Source organism: Podarcis cretensis, assembly GCF_951804945.1.
Source record: "Podarcis cretensis genome assembly, chromosome: 5".
Taxonomy (NCBI): Eukaryota; Metazoa; Chordata; class Lepidosauria; order Squamata; family Lacertidae; genus Podarcis; species Podarcis cretensis.
Genome location: NC_137174.1, coordinates 62,417,410 through 62,439,757, shown reverse-complemented (window position 1 = coordinate 62,439,757; position 22,348 = coordinate 62,417,410). Strand labels below are relative to the sequence as shown.

At 45.0% G+C, this 22,348-nt stretch overlaps 1 protein-coding gene across 22 annotated transcripts in view; it reads left to right on the top strand.

The window, feature by feature from the left end:
• Positions 1-22,348, top strand: part of KIF1A (kinesin family member 1A) — a 130,431-nt gene that overhangs the window by 44,180 nt on the left and 63,903 nt on the right. For 10 of the 22 annotated variants that reach the window (XM_079976821.1, XM_079976819.1, XM_079976815.1 and 7 more), the window contains exons 4-17: positions 555-734; positions 1,511-1,576; positions 2,761-2,939; positions 3,448-3,559; positions 4,671-4,748; positions 5,275-5,340; positions 6,661-6,678; positions 8,010-8,085; positions 8,510-8,588; positions 10,281-10,423; positions 11,736-11,762; positions 15,205-15,416; positions 15,887-15,966; positions 16,597-16,672. In XM_079976821.1, coding sequence (XP_079832947.1) covers positions 555-734; positions 1,511-1,576; positions 2,761-2,939; positions 3,448-3,559; positions 4,671-4,748; positions 5,275-5,340; positions 6,661-6,678; positions 8,010-8,085; positions 8,510-8,588; positions 10,281-10,423; positions 11,736-11,762; positions 15,205-15,416; positions 15,887-15,966; positions 16,597-16,672 — 1,392 coding nt within the window. The remainder of the gene's footprint in view (positions 1-554; positions 735-1,510; positions 1,577-2,760; positions 2,940-3,447; positions 3,560-4,670; positions 4,749-5,274; positions 5,341-6,660; positions 6,679-8,009; positions 8,086-8,509; positions 8,589-10,280; positions 10,424-11,735; positions 11,763-15,204; positions 15,417-15,886; positions 15,967-16,596; positions 16,673-22,348) is intronic. The other 12 variants (XM_079976810.1, XM_079976809.1, XM_079976824.1 and 9 more) reach the window with 2 other exon arrangements.

The following is a 22,348-nucleotide window of genomic DNA, read 5'->3' as shown; positions in this document are numbered from 1 at the left end:
CAGGATAGTGCTGTTCAACATTACGTAAGCTGGAGTCAAATGCCTCAGTTATTACTTCAGTTACAATACTAATATAACATCAATAGAAATCTTTCTGAGACCCACCATGTCATAACAGTGGGTCAACTAAATATAGATCAAATATAGGATGATTATTATGCTGTACACTTTAGTGGAATTCATGCCCAAGGCCCCTTTGCTGTGTAGCTCTGCAGGGCAGTTTGAGTTGCCATTTTCCAAATGGCTACATAGCGCTATGCATTATGTCTTCTAAGCCTCCAAAGAAATCGTTTGAGAAGATCCTCCTCTGCTGGAAGGCTCCAAATTCCATCCTGAGTTCTTATTTTTGCTTCCATAATTGCTCAGAAGTACTAGCACACAAAAAAAATATTCTGCTCAAACTGTTCCAACGTGAGGTCGTATTAATTCTGAGATGTTTTTAGAATAATTCTTGATTAAAAAACAAACAAACAGCATGCCATGGAAAGGGGAGAAAAGTTCTCTTCTTTTCTCTTTTGATGCTTTCTCAGTATCCCTCATCTTTTTCTTAATAGCCTGAAGACATCAACTATGCTTCTCAAAAGCAAGTGTACCGGGACATTGGAGAAGAGATGCTGCAGCATGCTTTTGAAGGTTATAATGTCTGCATATTTGCCTATGGCCAGACTGGGGCTGGCAAGTCCTACACTATGATGGGCAGACAGGAGAAGGACCAACAAGGCATAATCCCCCAGGTAACTATAACAACAAGAGAATGCAGCTACAAACTAACAAGCAGGTCCAAGAAAGGGGTGTTTAGGGTGGAATTTGGAAAGTGAATAACTATAAGAAAGGTAAGGAGTGTGTGGAACAGTTAAGTTGCTGAGCGGCAATAAAGAGAGGGTGGAAGTCCATGGGCTCATTGAGAAAATGGAAAGATGTAGTACCACCTAGTGGTAGGTGAGTTAAAGGGGACACCAATAATATCTCTGGGAGGCCATAACTGAGCTGAAGGGCAGTGGCTACTGATTCAACCCATGAGGGAATCCAGGAAACCATGAGGGACAACAGGGAAAGAGAGAGCATGGGTGTTGGAGGGAGGATACATTTCATTATTTGCGAAGCAGCACAAGGCTAAGGGCCTCTGTTGACACCTCTGTCCATCAGTTGGCTGAAGTAAACCATTGACTGGCGGGGAGAGAGCCTAGAAGGAAGGAGCAAATGAGAGGGTGCTCAGGCCTACTGGCTGGACAAGCAGGGCTTTCCTGCCTGCAGCCTGTACCTTTAAAAGAGATTTAGCTGAAAATTTACTCAAAACTACCAGAATTGTCTTTGTTTCAGTGAAGGGATGAACTTATATGTGGAGCTACCCTAGCTATATCCCAGCTATCCCAGTGACATAGATTTTCTTGTTCAGCAAACATCTAGATAGAAATCTAGGCAGCTGCCAGATTATTGATAGATTCTAAGTAAATGGTACTATTGTCATAGATAAATGCAGCTCTTTTTCTTTCCTTCTGATGTTATGCAGCTTTGTGAGGATCTTTTCTCTCGAATCAATGACACAACAAATGACAACATGTCATACTCAGTGGAGGTAAGAACTGGTACTTGGTCATAGTCCATACTTCCTTTGGGGCAAGATGGAATATAGGATGGGTACTCTGAGCATGAATTAAAGTCGTATTGGCGTGTGGAAACACAAAGTCATTGGATTACAACAACAAAAGTTACAGAATAGTGTTCTACTAAATTCTTGGGTGACCAGGTAAAAAAGAAGACAAGACTCCTGGCCTTTAATAGTTGTTTAGAAGAAAGGATTTCAGCAGCTATGGCTTTTTAACGCGAAATTCCCTTTTCTACACAACTGTTAGGTGAAGCAGCCCTGTCTTCTTCTTTTTATCTCTCCACCCTAGGGGTTCACCGTGTTTACTTTTAGGTACAAATTTAGTGGGCAGCAACTGCCTTAGGGTTCACCCACACTTCCTTTTGCCATGCTGCTTTTCCCCAGGAAAGCTCGTAGTTTAGCACTGAATTGGAACAAATGGCAGTTGCGTTTTCTGTGGATTGCTGTTTGTTCCTATTTAGTGCTAAGCAGCAGGTTTTCCAGGGGGAAATGGTGGGGCAAATGCAAAACTGCTTGGATAAGCAGCAGTGTGGACAAGCCTTTAGTCAGCTTTCAGTGTGAACCTGGTGATCCCGCACAGCTGTGCTCCCTCCTCCCCTTATCGGATGAATAATATGCAACTCTGCTCACAAAGCAGCTCCCTTTTGAAAATCTGCTTCCAGTGTTTATGTTAGCACTATCTGCTGTGCATATTTCTTTTTACACATCTGTCTTCAGGGTTTGAAAAGCTTGTGAAGAGAGCACTGGGTAAAAAGTGCAATCCAAAGAAAGTCTGAGCTATCAGTGGAACACAGAGCTATCAGGTGCTTAATTATTTGGAAGTATGTCCCATTGTGTTCAATGGGCTTTACTCTCAGATAAGTGTGCCCAGGATTCTGCTTAATTGTGTTCCTAAACCCCTTTGATCTGTTCATAGATTTTCTTTGTGAGGTCTTCCCAAAGAACTTCTCCCCAACTCACTGTTTAGAAATAATATATTGTAGGCTCAGGTCAGAGGGGTTTTGTTTTATTGTGTTCTGAAGAGATAACTTGCACTATGTGTGTATCAGGTGGTGTCCACAAGATGTGCCCTCTCCTATGCAGCTGTGCTTATGTTCAAATAGATCCAATTTTTCAGTGCATAATTCTCATTGTCTGCACACTGTGCCCCACAGGTGAGCTACATGGAAATATACTGTGAGCGTGTGCGTGACCTCCTGAACCCCAAGAACAAAGGAAACCTGAGGGTGAGAGAGCATCCACTCCTTGGACCATACGTCGAAGATCTCTCGAAACTAGCTGTCACATCCTATAATGACATCCAGGATCTAATGGACTCTGGAAACAAAGCCAGGTAAAAAACAACAACTGCAGGAAGGCCTACCTCATTCTCCCATGTAGTCATGAACATAATTGTTATTCAGAGCTCTTTCCACCAGAGGTCTTTGTGGCAAGGGGGGTTATTGGGGAGCTGAGGTTGCCTAAGGGGACAGTTGATGGTACTGGGACATGAGGACCCCCTAGCAAACCCGTGGCCCTCCAGATGTCATTGGACTACAACTACTATAAATCTCTGACCATTGACAATGATGGCTGCAGCTGAAGGGAGGTTCACAGGTTTCCCATCCCTGTTTTAAAGAATTGCTTAAGCACTTGAGCACTGTTTAGAATCTTAATTCCTGGACTCCTGCAGCCTGGACTCCTGCCTTGTCAGCCTTGCTTCCCAATTGAATGAGGCTTTTGAGACCTTGGAGAAAGACCTCCTTATAGCATTGGATCTTTGCAAGTAGAAAGTGAAACTTGGATTCCCAACTTAAGCAGAAATAGAAATTTAACACTTCACTGTTGTTCTTGCTCAACAGGACGGTGGCTGCCACCAATATGAATGAAACCAGCAGCCGCTCACATGCCGTCTTCAACATTATCTTCACCCAGAAACGGCATGATGCAGAGACTGACATTACCACTGAGAAGGTGAGTGTAGGCAGACCAGTAAAAGTTGGTGTTCCTGCCAGCAGCACAAGAGGTTAGGGGTGGAATGGGTGCAGCCTCCTGCCACCTTCCTTGTTATAACTACACGGCCATGACTCAGCCTCTAACCTCAGCTGGCTCTTTAGCTAAACAACATGACTCAATGGAATGGGGGCAAAGATAATCATTATTCCAAAAAAATGAGGTGAGGATAGCTTGATGGGACTGCTTAGAAGACGAACCTGCTATTCTTTAATCTTCCTTACATTTCCTTTGCAAAGCCCTCCATCCACCAATGATTTAGGCTTGGGTCTGGGAATAAAAATAATAATCAAAATATGCTCCAGCTTTGTGTTGTCAGAACTTCCACCAAAATATATGGATACTAGGAATGTAAAAAGAGTGGGATCATAACAAAGGTCAATCTAACCCAGCAACCAGATGTTTCCAATAAGCCCACCAGCAGAGCTAAATGGCAGTAGTCCTCTGCTGCTGGCTCTGACTATGGAAGTGCCATGTAGCCATCATGGTTATTAGCCTTAAGGCCTATGAACCTTTAATGGGCCTGGATGCTCTGGATACTGGATCCTCTGGACTGCTGCCAAAGTTGGGACAAATGTGGTCATCATGGAGAGCCCAATTGGGCAAGCATCTTGTGTTTTTATGGTTTCTTGGTTGTTTTATTGTACATTGCCTTGAGTTTTGTTATTGACAGAAAGGAAATGAACAAGTTTTAATTTTTAAAAACATTGGAAAAAACACAGAAACAGTTCTCAGTTTAGCCTGTCTAGTCAGCACTTGTGCGATGAGTGGAGTGAAGGATTTCCTTCCGAATAAGACTCTTAAAGCTTCCAACATCTCGACTGCATGTAGCCCTTTCTAGTGTCATGCCAAGCAAGAGTTGGTATGAGTTCAACACTTTCATTTGAACAAAGCATTTGCTGCTAAACTGTTGTGCCTTGTTATGAAACATCATCGTGGTCGTGCGTTCTATTTCTTTCCTGCCTTTCTTGCATCAGACTCAAAAGTGGCATATGTCAGTACCTAGGTGGCCTCTTGTTCAGGTGGTAGATATCATAGGCAACAAGTTCCTCATCTGTTTTTCTGATTTCAGGTCAGCAAAATTAGTTTAGTGGATCTTGCAGGGAGTGAACGAGCTGATTCCACAGGAGCAAAAGGCACAAGACTGAAGGTAAGAGAAGAGACCAAATTAAACTAGAAATGGATGCATGTGTCTTTATTGTATGTAGGATTGGGTACACCAAGCCTCTCAGACACTATGGCATAAGGTTATCTCTTGGAAAATACCAAAAAAACCCTGAAATGTCTGAAAGTGGCCTGCTAATTATCACTGTTCATGTACCAGTCCTTTTCTGCAGTCCATACTTGCTCATATTCCATTCTTTTCCATTTCAGTCATTTTGCTGCTGGTTCCTTATTGCCTAACTATTAATGCCACCCCATATTGCTGCCCTTCATTCATTCTGGTTGAGATACAGGCAAAGCTGTCTGTTACTGCATGGGAGTGGAGTTTCACCAAATTATTATTATTGTTACTGTTGTTGTTGTTGTTGTTATTCAGGCGGTAACTTCTCAAGGGAGTAATTCTTAATCCTGATGGTTGTGTGAAGCAGAATGTCCTCAGCGATTGAAATTTCTTTGTGAAAAGTTTGTGTTGGAATTAGTTGCTCCAAATAAGGATTGTCTTGTTCTTACAGGAAGGAGCAAACATCAATAAATCACTCACTACGCTGGGGAAGGTGATTTCTGCTCTGGCTGAGATGGTAAGGATTGATAGTTGTGAGTTTATATACAGAGTTTACAACTCTCAATACACACTCTGCAATGCTTCACTAGAATTGCTCAGCCTGGTCCCTGGAGCAGCTATGAATCTTTATTATTATTATTATTATTATTATTATTATTATTATTTCTATACTATCATCTGAGGATCACAGGGCAGTTTATAGTATAAAAACACAAAAAATGCATACCATAGTAACAAACTAAAGCAATATTCTCCCCTCTACAGTTTAAAAGGCCATAGCTTGTTTAATTAGCCAAAGGCCTGAGAGAAGAGAAATAAAGTTTGGAAGATGCCCTGTGTTTCAGTTTGTGGAAGATAAATATGCATGTGCAATTAGGCTTTTTTTTTTTTTGCCCCTGTCTCCTTATGTGCTTTTTGGGTGGGGGGGGGGAGGGAATGTGATAATCAAAACAGGAAATTTCCAATACATTTAAGTTTCTAAAATTAAGTCTAATATCCAAAAATGTTATGTGAAAAACAAAACAAAAACAAAGACAGGACATTTTTGTTAATTGTCTCTTTAAAAATTAAAACGCCAGAGAAGAATATCTGTAAAGAATAGTTATTTTTGTTTGAAAACATTCTGGCAGCTCTTAATCATACAAGATGTAGTTGATTTGAGCTGAAAGGTCTGAACATTTCAGGAATGGATCTTAGCGGGAGAAAACCTTTGTATGGCTGACATATGCTCCTTATTTTGTCAAGTCTAGCACCCTATCTTCCACACCACTATAATTCTATGAACCTTACCTCTGAACCGTGATGGGCAGAGCAATCATAAGACTAGGTTGGGGAGTATCAAGGTGGAGCAACCACTGCTTCCCAAACTCTGCTGCTTGTGCTGACTAGGTCAGAATATGTCTCTTGTTACACCAGCTTGAGGCTGGCACAGCAGAGAGGCCTCAGGATTGGTTGGGATATCTTCAGGACTTTGGATTGCCCTGCCCCAAAATTTTCTGTCTCAGGGCTTTCCCACACTTTACGGATGGCCAGAGAGAACTGCTATTGGTAGTTTCCTGCCACACTGAGTACAGAGCTCTCCTCACCAGTGGAAGTTGTCAGAGGGTTCCCTGTACCTTATCCTGACCCCTTCCATTTGCACAGAACTAGGTTTGGATTGTGTCGCAAAGGCTCTCCATCTGGGCATGTGGGTGTTGTATCTGGCTTGTGAGAAGTCAGGATGTTGGTCCCATTTTCTTATTTCAGTTGGTCCCCAAATCCAATTGTTCTTTTATTTGACCTATTTTGGTAATACATGTTTATGCAACTCTAATCAGGATCTTTGTTTTTCCCCCAGGATTCAGGACCAAATAAGGTAAATAATACCTGTGCTTTGGAGGGGGTTATAGGAATGAGCTGATCTCCCTTGTTCTCTTCCATAACTAGCTTGGAGACATAGGTGCCACCTCATGCCAAAGATTGTGGGTGCCTGCAACAAAGGGCTTCAACTTTGCCATTGGTTTTGTGGAGGCCCACATCTTCTTGTGGCTGCAGCTGCAATCCTATACATCTTCCAGATGTACAGTCGTAACTCGGCTCCCGAATGCCTTGGGCGTCGAATGTTCCGGCTCCCAAATGATCAAAAACCGGAAGTGAGTGTTCTGGTTTTCGAACGTTCTTTCAGAAGCCAAACGCCCGACAGGGCTTCTGATTGGCTGCAGGAGCTTCCTGCATCCAATCAGAAGCCATGCTTTGGAAGTCAAACATTTCGGAAGTCGAACAGACTTCTGGAATGGATTCTGTTCGACTTCTGAGCTACGACTGCAATGGAATTTACTTCCAAGCAAGAGAGGAAAAGTCTATGTGAGCACATCACAGACTTGACATGCTAAGTCTTTGTTAGCATTTCTATCCCCTCCTTTGTCTAACTGACACACATACTTGTCTTCCTTCTATGCATGGGTGTATTCAAGGGAGGGGGGCAGGGGGGCAGTTGCCCCCCCCAGTCAAGTAAAACAATAGAAATACTTAATTAACTGGCCAATCAGGTCAGTTCTGCCCCCCAACTCCATGGCTACTCCATGTAACCTTTTAATAAGCCAACCATATTTGTTTCTGGTCAGCTGCAGCTGATGCAACTAATGGGCTCTTGTGCAGAGAGCAGGGGTGGTGTTAGCAAGAGGGGCATAGGTGTTTCCCCATGTGTTCCATGGTGCTGAAGTTCTCAGCTTTGTTTCTCCTGGTAGTTGGAACCTTAAATAAAATCAAAATGATCGAGAAGAGACAGATCCAGCCCATTGTTATCTCCCACCCCATAAAATGGCCTAGATCCTAACACACTTGCCATGGATTCAGTGGGGCTTACTTCTGTGCTGAGGATAGGCGGTGGGTGGGAAGTGGGGGGGTCCTTCACGATATATCGCCCCCGTCATCAGTCATGTAGGACCACCCCCAGGAAACAGTTCCAATGCATATGAGTGTACCTGGGATTGACCACTCAAACAGTGCTGAATGCAGAGTGAAACTGGCTTTGGGGAAACTGCAACAAAATGCAGAATTTCAGAAGAAACAAGTGAATTCTGGGTACTACGTACATGGATTCAAAGAACAGGGGTGTACATATGCTTAATGTTCTGTCTTCCTTGGATTGGCAAACAATTTCAGAATCAGAAGTATATGTTTAATTGTGTTCTGTCCTCCCTGTAGAATAAGAAGAAGAAAAAAACAGACTTTATTCCATACCGGGATTCTGTACTTACCTGGCTGCTCCGAGAAAATCTAGGTACTTTGTTCTCATGACTTATCTTAGATCTATCCTTAATCTCTGATTTCTTGGCAGTGGCCCTGCAGGTTGTTTATTATAAGACTCCTTCTATTGGAGGGGCGGGTAACACTCCAATAAGCAGCACCATTGCCAGAAATTTCATTGCATCAATATGGTCAAGCATGGATAGTACATTGCTAGTACCCAATTTTTCTCCAACTTGCACAACGTTTGGGTGACTGATGAGGCTATCATGGTGCTTGGGGCAGTTTTATTGTTTGCTCATACCTTGTGAGCAAAATGATATGGTGAACATGAGAGTGAAATACTATATATAGAGGAAGAGTGTTAGAAAGGAAAGGAAGGGAACCAAAGGAGAGATGTGGTATGTAACTTTATATTTGTACCGGACACTGTTTTTCTGTGTTAATTTCCTGGGCAGGTGGTAACTCTCGGACTGCTATGGTTGCTGCTCTCAGTCCAGCTGACATCAACTATGATGAGACTCTCAGCACCTTAAGGTAGGTCCCATGCAAGTTTTCTCACACTCTGAATGCGGCCAAAGGGTAAAAGATTCCCCTTTTGAAATTAGACTATGTTGCTTGTATGAGACTACTCTCAAGATGTTCCAGGAGGAAAACATGTTTGGATACTGAGTAAACAAGAACTCTTTTTTTCCAGTGGATTATTTTGGGAATATGAAGTAAAAAAAAATAAATTAATGGAAAATCTGGATCCTTCAAGTCTGGAAATGCAGGTTTGCATATAATGTTCATATCACAACAATTTCAAGTTGTTTCCACAGAAAAGCACTGAGCGTATATTAACTTACTGCCACTTTGATCACTTGATTAACCCACAGTAGTTTCACAATAACAGCAGTGGTGAATACAGTATGTCCTTTTGGAGCCTGGAAAAACATGCTGATACACCCTGATATGCTGATCAGATACATCAAGCAGGAAGAAAATTTACATGGTGAAAAAACAGCTTGATTTTATAGTAGGAGCTATGCAAATAATGTTGAATGAAGGTATCCATGTATATTCTCCTCCTAACATCCTATCTCTTTCCACCATTATTAACATCCCCACAGTTCCTTGCTGATAGTGTAGCAGAGCTCCTTCCTATGGAAGGCACTGAATATGCTTTGCTGTTAACTAATGTTGTTGCCACAGGAACAGTCTGAGGTTCCACCACTTCTTCGTCCGTATTGTTGTCCTTCAGGGGTTTCACTGTGCTATTATTATCAGCTTGACTGCATAAGAGGGATGAAACATCCCTGTTCACTTGTGAGCAGCCCCTCTCGATTCAGACTGCCAGACTAAGATGCTTTATTGATGTGTCTGAGGAGGCCAGATCCTTAGGCTGCAGCAACTGAAACCAGTCCCACAAGGTGTCATTCGATGGTGCTCCGGGGACCTCCAATGGAGCCAGACCAATTGTGGCATCAAGCTCAGCATGGATCTGAGTGATTCTTCCCTCAAAGTAGTCCACAAATCTCTCACAGCAGACTAGTGACTGGTCTGTTTTCAGTGATACAACCCAGGTCTGGGCCAGCTGGTTCACCACTCTAAAGAGCTCTGCCGGCGATTCTCTTAGAGTGCAGTAGAGGCCAGGAAAGTCCCAGTATGCTCCCCTATCCAGGGCCCTACAGAATCTCTCTACTATACTAGCGGTGTAACCATATTTTGTATTTCCTGGTGGAAGTAGTAATATTGGCAGTTTTTAGTTCTTACCTCAAATATTTCATTTGTATTGGTATTTTATCTTATTTTATTATACACCATTTTTGTAACTTTGGGTTATGAAGCAATTTACAAATCTGCAAATAAAATAAAAAGTGGCATGGACCTGAATGTTTTTCTCCAGCTTGGGGGCATGTGTGTGTGTGTGTAGTGATGGAGGCAGGTGGGCAGGTAGGTAGATGGAAGGGGTGTGGGGTTGGAGGCTCACCAGGGTGATGTGCAAAAGAATTGATCTCTCTGTGTCCTTGGTTACCAAAACTGAGTGTGGAACGAGGTCTTGTATAACTCAGAATTGGACTGGAATTAACTGAGCTATTTTCTGAGTTTGGGAGGGAAAATAGCTGGGTTTTCTGAGACTTTGAGGAAATGAGGAAGCTCACCTCAGTGTGCTTCCGTAGAAGCCACATAGTATGGCACTGTCAGCAGCCCTTCCTAGTTTACCCAGAATGAATCTTGCTCCTACAGGTATGCTGACCGAGCTAAGCAGATCAGATGTAACGCCGTCATTAATGAGGATCCTAACAACAAACTGATCAGAGAACTGAAGGATGAAGTGGCTCGCCTGAGAGACCTGCTGTATGCCCAGGGCCTGGGAGACATCATTGACAGTATGTTACATTTCTACGCATTTCCCCACCTTGAATAGAACAAGATCCACCCTCTGTGTGGTTTCCCTTTCTGCTTGATAGCCCTCCTTTCCTCCTGCCCTACTGCAAAGTGACAATAAGAAGGTATAAGGGTCAGGTCACATGTTATAGCCACCATGTGGAAGCTAAGTCATTGCATACAATGGCTGTCACTACAAACTGTTGAACAAAAGATGTGCTCTCACATGGTGACAATTGCTCAATCTAAGTATGGAGCTACTGCAAATGAATAGCTCACTGTGTTGTCACACCTGCCAGATGGAGGTAATATGGAAAATGACCCCAAGGCAGCTCTGTTACTGGACTTGCTTATCTTTTCCTTCCCCATTGTTTCCTCCTGATTCCCTAAAAGTATTATCCGTCTTTGCACACCTGGTTTCAGGCACATACCTCTACATGACCCATAGCTTTTTACAGGCCCAGTCATAGAATCAGTGCTTTCTTTCTGGGGGTACGCAGGGGTACGCATACCCCTAAACGTTTTGTGAATCTAAGTTTGGCCTCATTGAGGGGCAGTATTTCAATATGAGTAGGAAAATGAGAGTACCCCTAAACATTTTTTTTAGGGGGGGGACACCACTGCACAGGATCATAGCAGTATTTCAGTTCTTGACTTGGGAGAATTGTGTCACCACATTATATTGCTGTGGTAGCTTCCTACGCTGTGAATGAGGGAGAAATAGTTTGACGTGAAGGATATGCATCTCAGGGCCTTTCCTGCCAATAATATAAATTGAGCAATAAAAAAGTTCAGTTGATGCAGGGGATCCAGATGTCTTTCTCCCAGATAGCACATTTGTTGTGAGATGTAGGGATTTTGGTTTCTTTATCCCACAGCAATCAAACAGCAGTATTTTGATGCTAGGAAGATGTAATCTACCACCTACAGCGAGTAAGTGCTGCAGAGAAGATGGGCTTATAAGTTTCATGTCTCCTTTATTGGACGGTGACTGTGTCATTGCTGAAAACCACCATTTTGTTAGCATTTTAGTTTCATTTTCCACACCCCTATATTAGCTTGGATGTTGTGTGCTCCTGAAAAGGTGATTACACATCTTCCAATTTAAACTAGTTTGACAGAAGACTATCCCCTTGCAGCCAGTCTGACTCCTATCCTGCACTATGGAAATACATGGCATACTGTACAGAAGAACAAATTCCAGGTTTCTGGTAATGTGGAAAGGCCCTCAGGTGTTGTTTCTTTATACCTATGAGATAAACCTACTCTTGTTTTCTTTGTCTTCCCCCCGCACCCTTCTCCTATCTCTCTTAGCCAATCCTGTTCCAGGAGGACCTAAATGTGTGTATTCCCCATTGCTGATATTTTGTGTGCTTCTCTGCTTCTGACAGGCTCAGTCATAGCTAAGGAACATAACTACAGCATGAGAAAGGAGACAGTTCCCCAAGTACAGTTCAGCAAGGCTATTGGGAACATGGTTGCCTTCATAGCTCCCCAATCTGATATTCATACAGTCTCCTGTAGGGAGGAGGGAAAAAAGAAGCATCAGCGATAATCCAGTCACCGTGTTAAACATAACCTTGATGGGCACCCACTGCTTTCAACAGCACCAATGAGAGATTGCTGTGCTGAGTCCTGCACTCTAATTATAACCTTGTTCCATAGAAATGGTCTTTCTTCCCATGAAGAGGCCCAAGTGTGAGACTGCTCCTCACAACTGGAGAAGATCTATCCCAAACCCTGAGAATCCTGTAATGAGATCTTTTCTGGGCTTGACTGACACATGGACCCATAGACAAAATAAACTTCACAATCTATACCTCCTCCAGGCCATTTTGCCCTGCATCCTTAGTTGGAGGTCCTGCAGCTCTTCACCATACCTTGACTTTGTCTTTCACAATCTTATTATCCAGGAAACATTTCCTGCTAAAATCTTCTGGGCAGTCTATGCTCTTGAGGTTTCCTTTCTCTATGCTGTAACTGTGTTTCCTGCTGCTTTTGCTGCTGTTGCTGCTTCTGCTTCTGCTGGGACTGGGTCTAACGAATATGTTCTGGGTGGGAGAGGGAAGGAGGAAGGAGGAAGGAAACTAAGGTATCTGCTTCAGGCCACAGGTGGCACAGTTGTTACTGGTGATCCTATTTGGCCTTCCTGCTGATTGTATGGTTGTACCTGTTAGGAATGTTGCTGGAATAGTTAATTGGCTGATGGGTGTGACAGAATGAACTGGCTTTTGCTGGCATGTTAAAAGGCGCTGCAGTCTGTGCCTTGTTTGTGAGCAGTGCAGCCTACGCTCTGATCTAAAACACCCATTTAAACCACAGGCAGGCGAACCAAATTTTCTAGGGCTTGTATATTCTCAGAAACCACCCAGTGTCCATGCATTAAAAACCCAACTAGGCCTGCCCCCCCTGGATTGCACAGGTTCTGCCTTCCCCCCACCCATCTGCTGAACAAAGCCCAAGACATCTATTTATATTATTAAACATATTGAACATATGATTTATTGAACCAGAAATCCAACCCAAATCAGAGTAGTTAACAGTGCTGCTCACCTGATTACACCTGGATTTCTGATGTTGTTACTAATTTAACAAATATGCTGAGTTACCAACCTGTTTGCTAATGCCCTTTTCTAAAACATAGCCTTGGGAAATAGTGCATCAATATTTACTCTGCTCTTTACTCAAGAGCCATAGTCTTGGCTTTCCATACTCAAAAGAGATTTTGTAAGGGTGGGGGATGGGGGAAGCAGACAAACTTTTGTAATGGTGTGAGAGTGGTGCCTGGTTGCCAGGCTGTGTTGGCTAGCCAGCGGCGGCGGAGCCCCGGGGCTGGTGGGCACACGCCAGAGAGAGAGCGCCGCGCCATGAAGGTGGGGCGTGCCACCGAAGCAACTGCGTTCTCCTCACCGGAGAGACAAAGCAGCTCCGTGTGCCAATCCCACATTGCTTTTGCAGGCAGCACGGGACCTGCAGGGTGCCTGAGCTGCCGTGTTCCTTCTGGGTGCCCTCGCAGCCCTGGATCATTCCAGTATCTCCAATGCTTGGAGGCGCGGCCGGCTCACAGCCTTGGATCCCAGCATTGGAGAGGGGGAGTGTTGCTTCTCCAATGCTCAGCACTGAGCTTGCAGGATGCCTGAGCTGTTTCACCCTTCTCAGGTGCCCTCCAGACTCCAGGTGGAGAGCCTCTGAAAAGGAGGCAACAGGCAAGCGCCAACCCCGCGCTCCTTTTGTGATCAGCTCAGGGCTCGCAGGACGCCTGAGCTGTTTCCTTCTCCTTTGGCTTCGTCCTGCTGGAGAGTGCCTGAGAAGGATGCAACAGATCATGACCAGCAGGAGGGCACTCCGCCCCCCAAAACCATGCCTGGGGTGACAGCAACCCCCCCATGCTAGGCCTCTGCTAGCTAGGCCTCTGAACAGAGGCTGATAATTTAGGTGCAGAGGAGAGGACAACTGTATTGCAAGGCCAGAGCGTTATACATTGCTGCAAAAAGATTTACCTGGACAGTCTGAGAAAGGTGTTCCTGGTCATTGTTGTTTATAATGTTTAGGGAAGCAGAAAATGAGATTTACATCATGTAAAACTCTCAGAGTTTTCTCCTGGATTTCATGCATCTCAGGTATGTTTGGCCTTTTTGGCATTACAAAGATGCATGCCCTGGACTCTTTCAGTTTCCTATTCCTTGTTAAAATGCAGTAAAAAGGTAAAAATTAGAAGGCACAGCTTTTGTCCTAATCTTAGATGATGCCAAAAAAACTGAAACAGCAGCCATCTTATCCTGATTTAGATGAATGAACAAGAAATGCCTTGAGAATTCCCAACAGCTAACCTCCTACTTTCCCTTTTTTCTTTGAGTTTTGACTGAAATGGCTGATACTCAATGACTATTTTGAGCCATATAGGGAAGATGCCGTGTCTATGGTCCTGCTTTTTCAAGCAACACTTCCATTCTGACCTTCACAAACAGATGGAAAGTTGAACACTTGGTTCTAAATTCAAGCTCTTGGGCTCATTAATATTATGCTAACACTAACTCTTAAAACACTAAACTTTTGCTGGAAACATTCATTTGTTTTAGTTTGGACATGAACCTCATAAAACTAATGTGTTGTTAACATGCAATACCCTTGGATGTAAAAAACGCTGATACTAATTTTACCTGTTTCAACAGTGTTTGAATTTTCCTGTTAGACCTAAAAAGTTTATTTATTCTATGCTCTTCATTTTGGGGCCTTTTCTGGTTTTTATCAATAGTAATGATGCAACAGATGTGGAATGACAGGAAGCTTTGGAGCATTTGACACCAGCCAAAGATCCAACCTTTATCTGAGAGCAGATGTCTATATTACATATCTAGAACATGTGTTGCAGGGGTAGGGATCCCATGACCTTCCAGATTTTGTTAAACTCCAGATCCCATCTGTCCTGAAATCTTCTCCTGCATGGCCTTAATGGACATGTTATCCAGGAATTTTTCTATCCCCTGCCTATGATGCTAGAGGAGAAGGGGTCCACAGTGGTTGTAGACAAGATCTTCAGTAAGCTGTCCATTTCCCCCAAGGCACAGGCATGAGCAAAGTGAGACTTAAGATAAGCTGATGTTAGGCTCCTGCCCTGGCACCCATACCCACATTATTGTCTGTGTATCTCTTCGTTGAATTTCTACCTTTCTCCTCATTGCATCATGTTGCTATTTCCCAACTGCATTTCTTTTCTCTATCTTTTCCTTCCTTCTTGTCTTTGTGTCTTTCCCTCTTCTTTCTCCCCTCCCGAACCCCTTAGACATGTCCGACTTTGAGAACAATAATGATAATCGTAGAGTGGCAGATATGAGTCAACGCCATGACAATCTCTCCACAGTGACCAATGCCTTGGTAGGAATGAGCCCATCCTCCTCACTCTCAGCCTTGTCCAGCCGAGCTGCTTCGGTCTCCAGTCTCCACGAACGCATCATGTTTGCTCCAGGTAGTGAAGAAGCCATTGAGAGACTGAAGGTAAGAGCCAAGATTATGCATGCCATATTTGTACTACAGGGCTATTGATGGTGGGAAACTTGGTAGAAAGAGACCATAGCAGAGACAAAAATTGTTAGTCTCCAGTGTTGCCTTTAAATATTATAACCTTGTTCTGATAATGTTGGAAAGAATCTGAAGCCACCTCTTAACTATGATCAGGTCAAAAGTGAATGTGCACTGTGCATATTCCAGTCGTGGAATAAAGTTGTTCTGATTGTTGCATCCTGGACAGGGAATCTGAAGCCCTCCAGAAGTTCTTGGACTCCAGCTCCCATCAACCCCAGCCAGCATGGCCATTGATTGGGGATGATGGGAGTTTTAGTTCAGCAAAACTGGAGGGCCACAGATTTACCATCCCTGTCCTATAGAAAGGTTGATAAGCTCTACATAATGCATTGCAGGCAATATATTCCTAGTTCGATGTTTTATGTTCAACTTTCCCATTGCAGGAAACTGAGAAGATCATTGCTGAGCTGAATGAAACATGGGAAGAAAAGCTGCGCAGGACAGAAGCAATTCGTATGGAGAGGTAGGAGTCAAGCTATCCGTCTGGTGTGGTATATTCATATAAAAAGTTCACACCTGAGTCTTTGTGGTTTGACATTTTGTTTCATCGCAGTATGGCCTCAGTATAACAGAGAAACACTCCATGTATTGGCAGAGAGCCACTTGTTAAAGTCATCATGAGGAGCAATTGCCATATGGAGGCTGTTTCAGCTCATAGACTCCCCATTTATGATAACTAGAGATCCCGAGAGGCTGAGAATTGTTGGACCAGGAAGAACGATTTCATATGTTACTTTTTGAAAAACGCATGGTGCATGTTGGAGTGCAAGAAATCTCTCCCCGCCCCATCAAGTTCAGTAGAAAGCCAAGTGAAGAGGGCTCATCTTTCATTTCATCACATGTTTCCTCTAAAAGCATGGCTCTTTCTGTGCCTCAGAGCCTGCTGTTAACACTTACCTTTGCTACTATTCCACTCACCCCTGTTTATCCTTCCCCAACATCAATACTTCCCCAAGACCAGCATTTTAATGATTTACGTCTGTTACCATCAATTTTGTTTAGAGAGCATGGTGCAGTCTCTTTCTGAATGCTACAAGATCCAGGCCTTGGCAGAGTTGTTTAAGTTCTAGTTGCATCCTTTGGTGTTTTCCAGGGAAGCTTTGCTTGCAGAAATGGGAGTGGCTATGAGAGAAGATGGTGGTACACTGGGAGTATTTTCACCTAAAAAGGTAGGATTCTTTTTCTGCCTCTTCCACTGTGCTCAATTGCATTTTGATATCTGCTAATGGCGATATATATATATATATATATATATATATATATATATATATATCAATTAAATATAGAGACAAAACTCCACCTGAGACTTTGGTGATGCATAGATGTTTTCATTAGCATTTTGAATGAATGTTTTCCCCCTTTCTGAATGGTCTGCTGCTGCTGCTGCTTGCTGCTGCTGCTACACAATTAGTACTCATCTAGCAATAGCCCATATTAAATTTCTATTAGAAGATCCAGCAGTAGCTTGTTTCTGTTTCCATTGGGCTGCTTGAAAGAAACAGAATTAGGCCTGTCCTGCTGAGTAGTTACACTTGGGGGTACACCCTTATTCATAAGAACATAAGAAGAGATCCATCTACTCAGTGGCCAACAAGATGGCACAAGGGAGCCCACAAGGAGAGCATGACAGATATTCAGCAACCTGTTGTCACTGGCATCTTGCCTCCAAACATGAGGGTCCCATTTAGCCTTCATGGTTAATAGTCATTGATAGACCCATCTTCTATGCATGTGTCTAATCCCCACTAACAGTCCACTCTAGTTGCTGGAGGACCAAAAACTCTATGAATGTGTTGTGACGTGGGGTCTGTGATTTCAGCTCTCTTGACATAATATGCTGGAGACAGTTCTCTAGTAACACTTCTTTATTAAAGCAACAAGACTGAGACCTGAGGAGGGGAGAGCTACATTTATAGGGACAGGGAACTAGCTAGAAAGGATACATTTTGGAGGGAACAATATCAGGCAATCACAGTCCTGCCTTTTGGAGGAAACCAATAAGACAGAGGATCCAAATACAGCAGCTTAAATGAACCAATAGTAGCTGTACCCTCTGGAACCAAAAGGCAGTTACTTTACCCTAATGCAAATACAGACAATAATAATACAGATATAAAATCCTTTGACTCAATACACAACACCCCTCCCCCCCTAGTGAGCACAGCAGACGTAATCTCTCAGGTACTGTGGGGTCCTACAACTTCTACTTGATCTCCTGACAACAGGTGTTGCCGGTTCTGGATTGGGTGTCACCTGTGGTAGGGGGGCTGCTATAGGGGTTTCGTCAGGAACAGATGGAGTCCCAGACATCTCAGGGTCCCCTACCTGTACCTCATCATCCTGAGGACTAGCAGACCCTGGTTCATTTGCTGAAGCCCCTGGTGATTGCACCTCTGGGCCATTTTCACTCTGGTCTTGCAGCTCTGCGTCGTTAGCTAGGGATGAATTATCAGGCTCCTCCCTGCTGAGCGCCCAGCGCCTCAGCTGATCTATATGTCTCTTCCAAACTTGCCCATTTTCCAAGGTCACATAATAGGACACAGGTCCACTAGTCCAGGTGACCACACCAGCCACCCACCGCGAACCTCGTGAATAGTTCCTCACCCAGACCAGATCTTCAGGGGCGAAATACCTTGTTGTGTCAGTCTCAGCCCGGGGGTTTGCTCTTGAATTACAGTTTGGCATTTTATCCGGGTGGACATAATCCAGCACCGTTACCAATCTTCTACCCAAGAGCAGCTCAGCTGGCGACTTGTCCATCACAGTACACGGCGTCGCATTCTGCAAAAATAACATTCGCACGATGCGAGCTGACCAGTTACCCTCCATTAAGCGCGCAATGGATTCTTTGGCTGTTCTTACCATGCGCTCCGCCTGCCCATTGGAGGATGGGTGAAAGGGCGCGGATGTGACCCCTCTTATGAAGTTATCAGCCAAGAATGCCCTGAATTCTTGGGATACAAAAGCTGCCCCATTATCTGATACAATGGTCTCAGGTAACCCGTGGGTTGCAAACAGCTGCCTCAACACCTTGATTACGGCAGCTGATGCCATGCTAGGGACCATCGCCACTTCTAACCATTTGGAATATGCATTGACGATAACCAAAAAGACCTTCCCCTGGAATGGCCCAGCAAAATCTAAGTGCAGCCGGCTCCAGGGAGATCTGGACTGCTCCCACCAGTGAACTGGTGCTCTGGCCACTTCTGGCCGCACCTCTTGGCATGCCTTGCATGTTCGTACCCATTGTTCTATGTTGTGGTCCATTCCAGGCCACCACACATAACATCGGGCTAGGGACTTCATCCTGACCATTCCCGGGTGTCCCATGTGAAGCGTCTCAAGAACCCTGTTTCTCAGTGGTGCTGGGATCATCACCCTATCTCCCCACAGGAGACAACCCTTATGCATGGATAACTCGTGCCGCCTTGTCGCATAAGGCCTGAATTTGTCTTCATGTGGACCACCTGGCCACCCCCTCCCCCCCAAGTGAGCACACGGGAGAGAACAGCATCTTTCCTCGTTTTCTCAGCAATATCAGTAGCCGTTACAGGAGCCCCCGGAAGTGTTTCCAGCATCATTATGTGCTCCGCTGGAGCAGGATCCTCATTGCTCCCGCCAGGAAGGGGCAATCGACTCAGCGCATCAGCGTGGCACAACCGTTTCCCCGGCACATGGGTCAAGGTGTACTGGAACCCGTTCAGGAATATAGACCAACACAACATTCTGGGGGAGAGAATTTGTGGCGTTTGTTTGTTCGGGTTGAACAACCCCAACAGTGGTTTGTGGTCCGTTTCAATGGAGAAATGACGACCGTACACATAATCATGGAACTTTTTGATTCCTGCCACAATTGCAAGCACCTCTTTGTCAATTTGAGCATAGTTGCGCTCCGTGGGCGACAACGTACGGGAATAGAAAGAGATGGGCTTTTCCGACCCATCCGGTTCCCTATGACTCAGCACCGCCCCCAGGCCGTATTGAGAGGCATCACATGCCAGGACCAGCGGCTTCGATTCATCATAATGAGCAAGGACGCTCTTGCTACTCAGCATTCCTCGCAAGGAGTCAAAAGCCTTCTGCTGCTCCTGCCCCCATCGCCATACATTCTTTTTCTGCAACAGTCTATGTAATGGTTCAGCTACCGAAGCTTTCTGGGGTAAGAACGAATGATAAAAGTTAATAAGTCCCAGGAATGACTGCAACTCCGTCTTCTTCTGTGGTCGTGGTGCCTCGATGATGGCCTTAACCTTAGCATCTGTGGGGTGGATGCCTGATGCATCAATTTTAAACCCCAAGAATTCCACAGTTGGCACCCCAAAACTGCATTTTTCCTTTTTTAGTTGCAACCCAACCTCCTTGAACTTGAGCAACACTGCACGGACACGCGCAACCAGTTCCTGTGGGTCTTTTCCAGCAATCAAAACGTCATCAAAAAATGGCAAGATCCCCGGCAGACCTCTTAACAGGCGTTCCATGAGCCCTTGAAAAATCCCTGGGGCCACACAAACTCCAAATTGTAATCTGTTAACTCTGAACGCCCTTTATGTGTGACAATAGTCTGTGCTTCCGCTGATTGTGGGGTTACTGGCAGCTGTTGGTAAGCTTGTGCCAGGTCAATTTTGGCGAACACCTTGCCCCCAGCCAGTTTAGCCAACAGATGTGATACGACTGGAATGGGGTATTAGTTTCCCCTGAGTGCCTTATTGATAGTACATTTGTAATCAGCACAGATCCTGACTTCCCTATTTGCTTTAAGGGGCGTGACGATTGGAGTCTCCCACTTAGCGGAGTCCACGAGTGAGAGAACTCCCTGCTTGACCAATTTATCCAGCTCTGCTTCGATCTTGGGTTGCAGTGCAAATGGCACTCGCCTTGGTTTGAGTCGGATTGGGGCCACCCCAGGGTCCAATTTGAAGTCAACTGGGGGCCCTTTATAACAACCCAGTTTTCCATTAAAGAGACCAGCAAATTCTTTGCATAATGCCTCGCTCATCTCAGGGCAGGTTTGGATTGAATTAAGCCCTGATATACTCAGTCCCAGGGCGGGGAACCAGTCAGTGCCCAGGAGACTGGGGCGACTGCCCTTCGCAATCACCAGTTTGAGTACCGCCTGTTTGTCCCGGAACTGTACTCTCACGGCACACATTCCCATGACATGGATGCGGCCCGCTGAGTATGACTGCAAAGTTGCCGGGAAGGGCTCCAGAGGGGGCAACTTACCCCTGGGGAAGAATGTCCTCGTGGTCTGGTCCGACACGATAGTGAATCCAGATCTGGAGTCCACCTCCATGTCGCACAGCTGACCCTCAGTCTTCACCTTGACGTGTGCCTTGCCTTGCGCTGGAAACTGCACGACCCTCCCGTTGATCTCCGTTACGTAGTGGCAGTCCTTTAGAACATGGTTTGCTATGGGCGATCTGCGATGCTCCAGTCTAGGTGCTCCTGTCGCTCCCAACGCCGCCGATCTACAGACCCTGGCGATGTGACCTGTCTTTCCGCACGTCCGGCACATAGCATCCCGGAAATGACAACTCTTCCGCTCATGGTTTCCGCCACAACCAGGGCACCTGCCTCGGTGATCTTTGTGCACTGTGCAGGCCTGACGCACTGACTCGACCCCACGGACTGGGCTCTGGCTCGGAGTAGCCTCTAGCTCGTCCATGGCATGCGCAACTTCTATCTGTGGCTTAGGGGCCCTGCGACTGGCATCAAGCTCCTCTCTTTCATAATTCTCCGTGGTGGTGGCCTCCTTCAAGGCTGAAGCAAGGGTAACCTCTTCTTTAGCCACGATGCGTCTTCTGGCTTTCTTGCTGCTCAGACCACCGATAAACCGATCCAGGAGAGTCTCTTCCACATCTTGGAAGTCGCAGTGCTGAGTGAGCTTCCGCAGTTCAGCTAGAAATGCAGATACAGACTCCCCAGCACGCTGCTGCCTCTTATGAAACTCCATCCGCCGGGCCATCTTGGTCTCAGTAGGCGCTAAATGGCTTGTTAGGCAGGCAAGAATATCTTTGAGAGATGTCTCACTTAGCTTCGCTGGGGCAAGCAATGCCTTGGCCAGCGTGAAGATCTCAGGCCCACAGTAGCTCAGGAATGTGGCCCTTCTTTTGCTGGCATCGGTGATCCCTTGAGCCACTGCGAAGAACTCGAAGCGTTCGACATAGTCTTCCCATGTGTGGGGCTCTGATGGCTGGAAGGGCTCCAATACCCTTGGACTCTCCATTGTCCTGTGGGCAGGGTCGTCTTCTCAGCTGGCCAGTGAGTCTTGTTCTTAGCTACAATCTGGACTCTGAGGCAGGGCTGCGTTTAACCGCTCCTAGGCATTCCGGATCCCATCCTCGTCGCCAGTTGTTGTGACGTGGGGTCTGTGATTTCAGCTCTCTTGACATAATATGCTGGAGACAGTTCTCTAGTAACACTTCTTTATTAAAGCAACAAGACTGAGACCTGAGGAGGGGAGAGCTACATTTATAGGGACAGGGAACTAGCTAGAAAGGATACATTTTGGAGGGAACAATATCAGGCAATCACAGTCCTGCCTTTTGGAGGAAACCAATAAGACAGAGGATCCAAATACAGCAGCTTAAATGAACCAATAGTAGCTGTACCCTCTGGAACCAAAAGGCAGTTACTTTACCCTAATGCAAATACAGACAATAATAATACAGATATAAAATCCTTTGACTCAATACACAACAGAATGCATATTCTCTCTTCATTGATTGATATTTTAAATCAAACTCTCTTGCTATTAAAACACATAGATATGTTAAAGGTGTTTTTCTTCAGTACAGTGAACACAAAAAGGGGACTGTTTGATAGCACTTTCCCCACCCAACAGC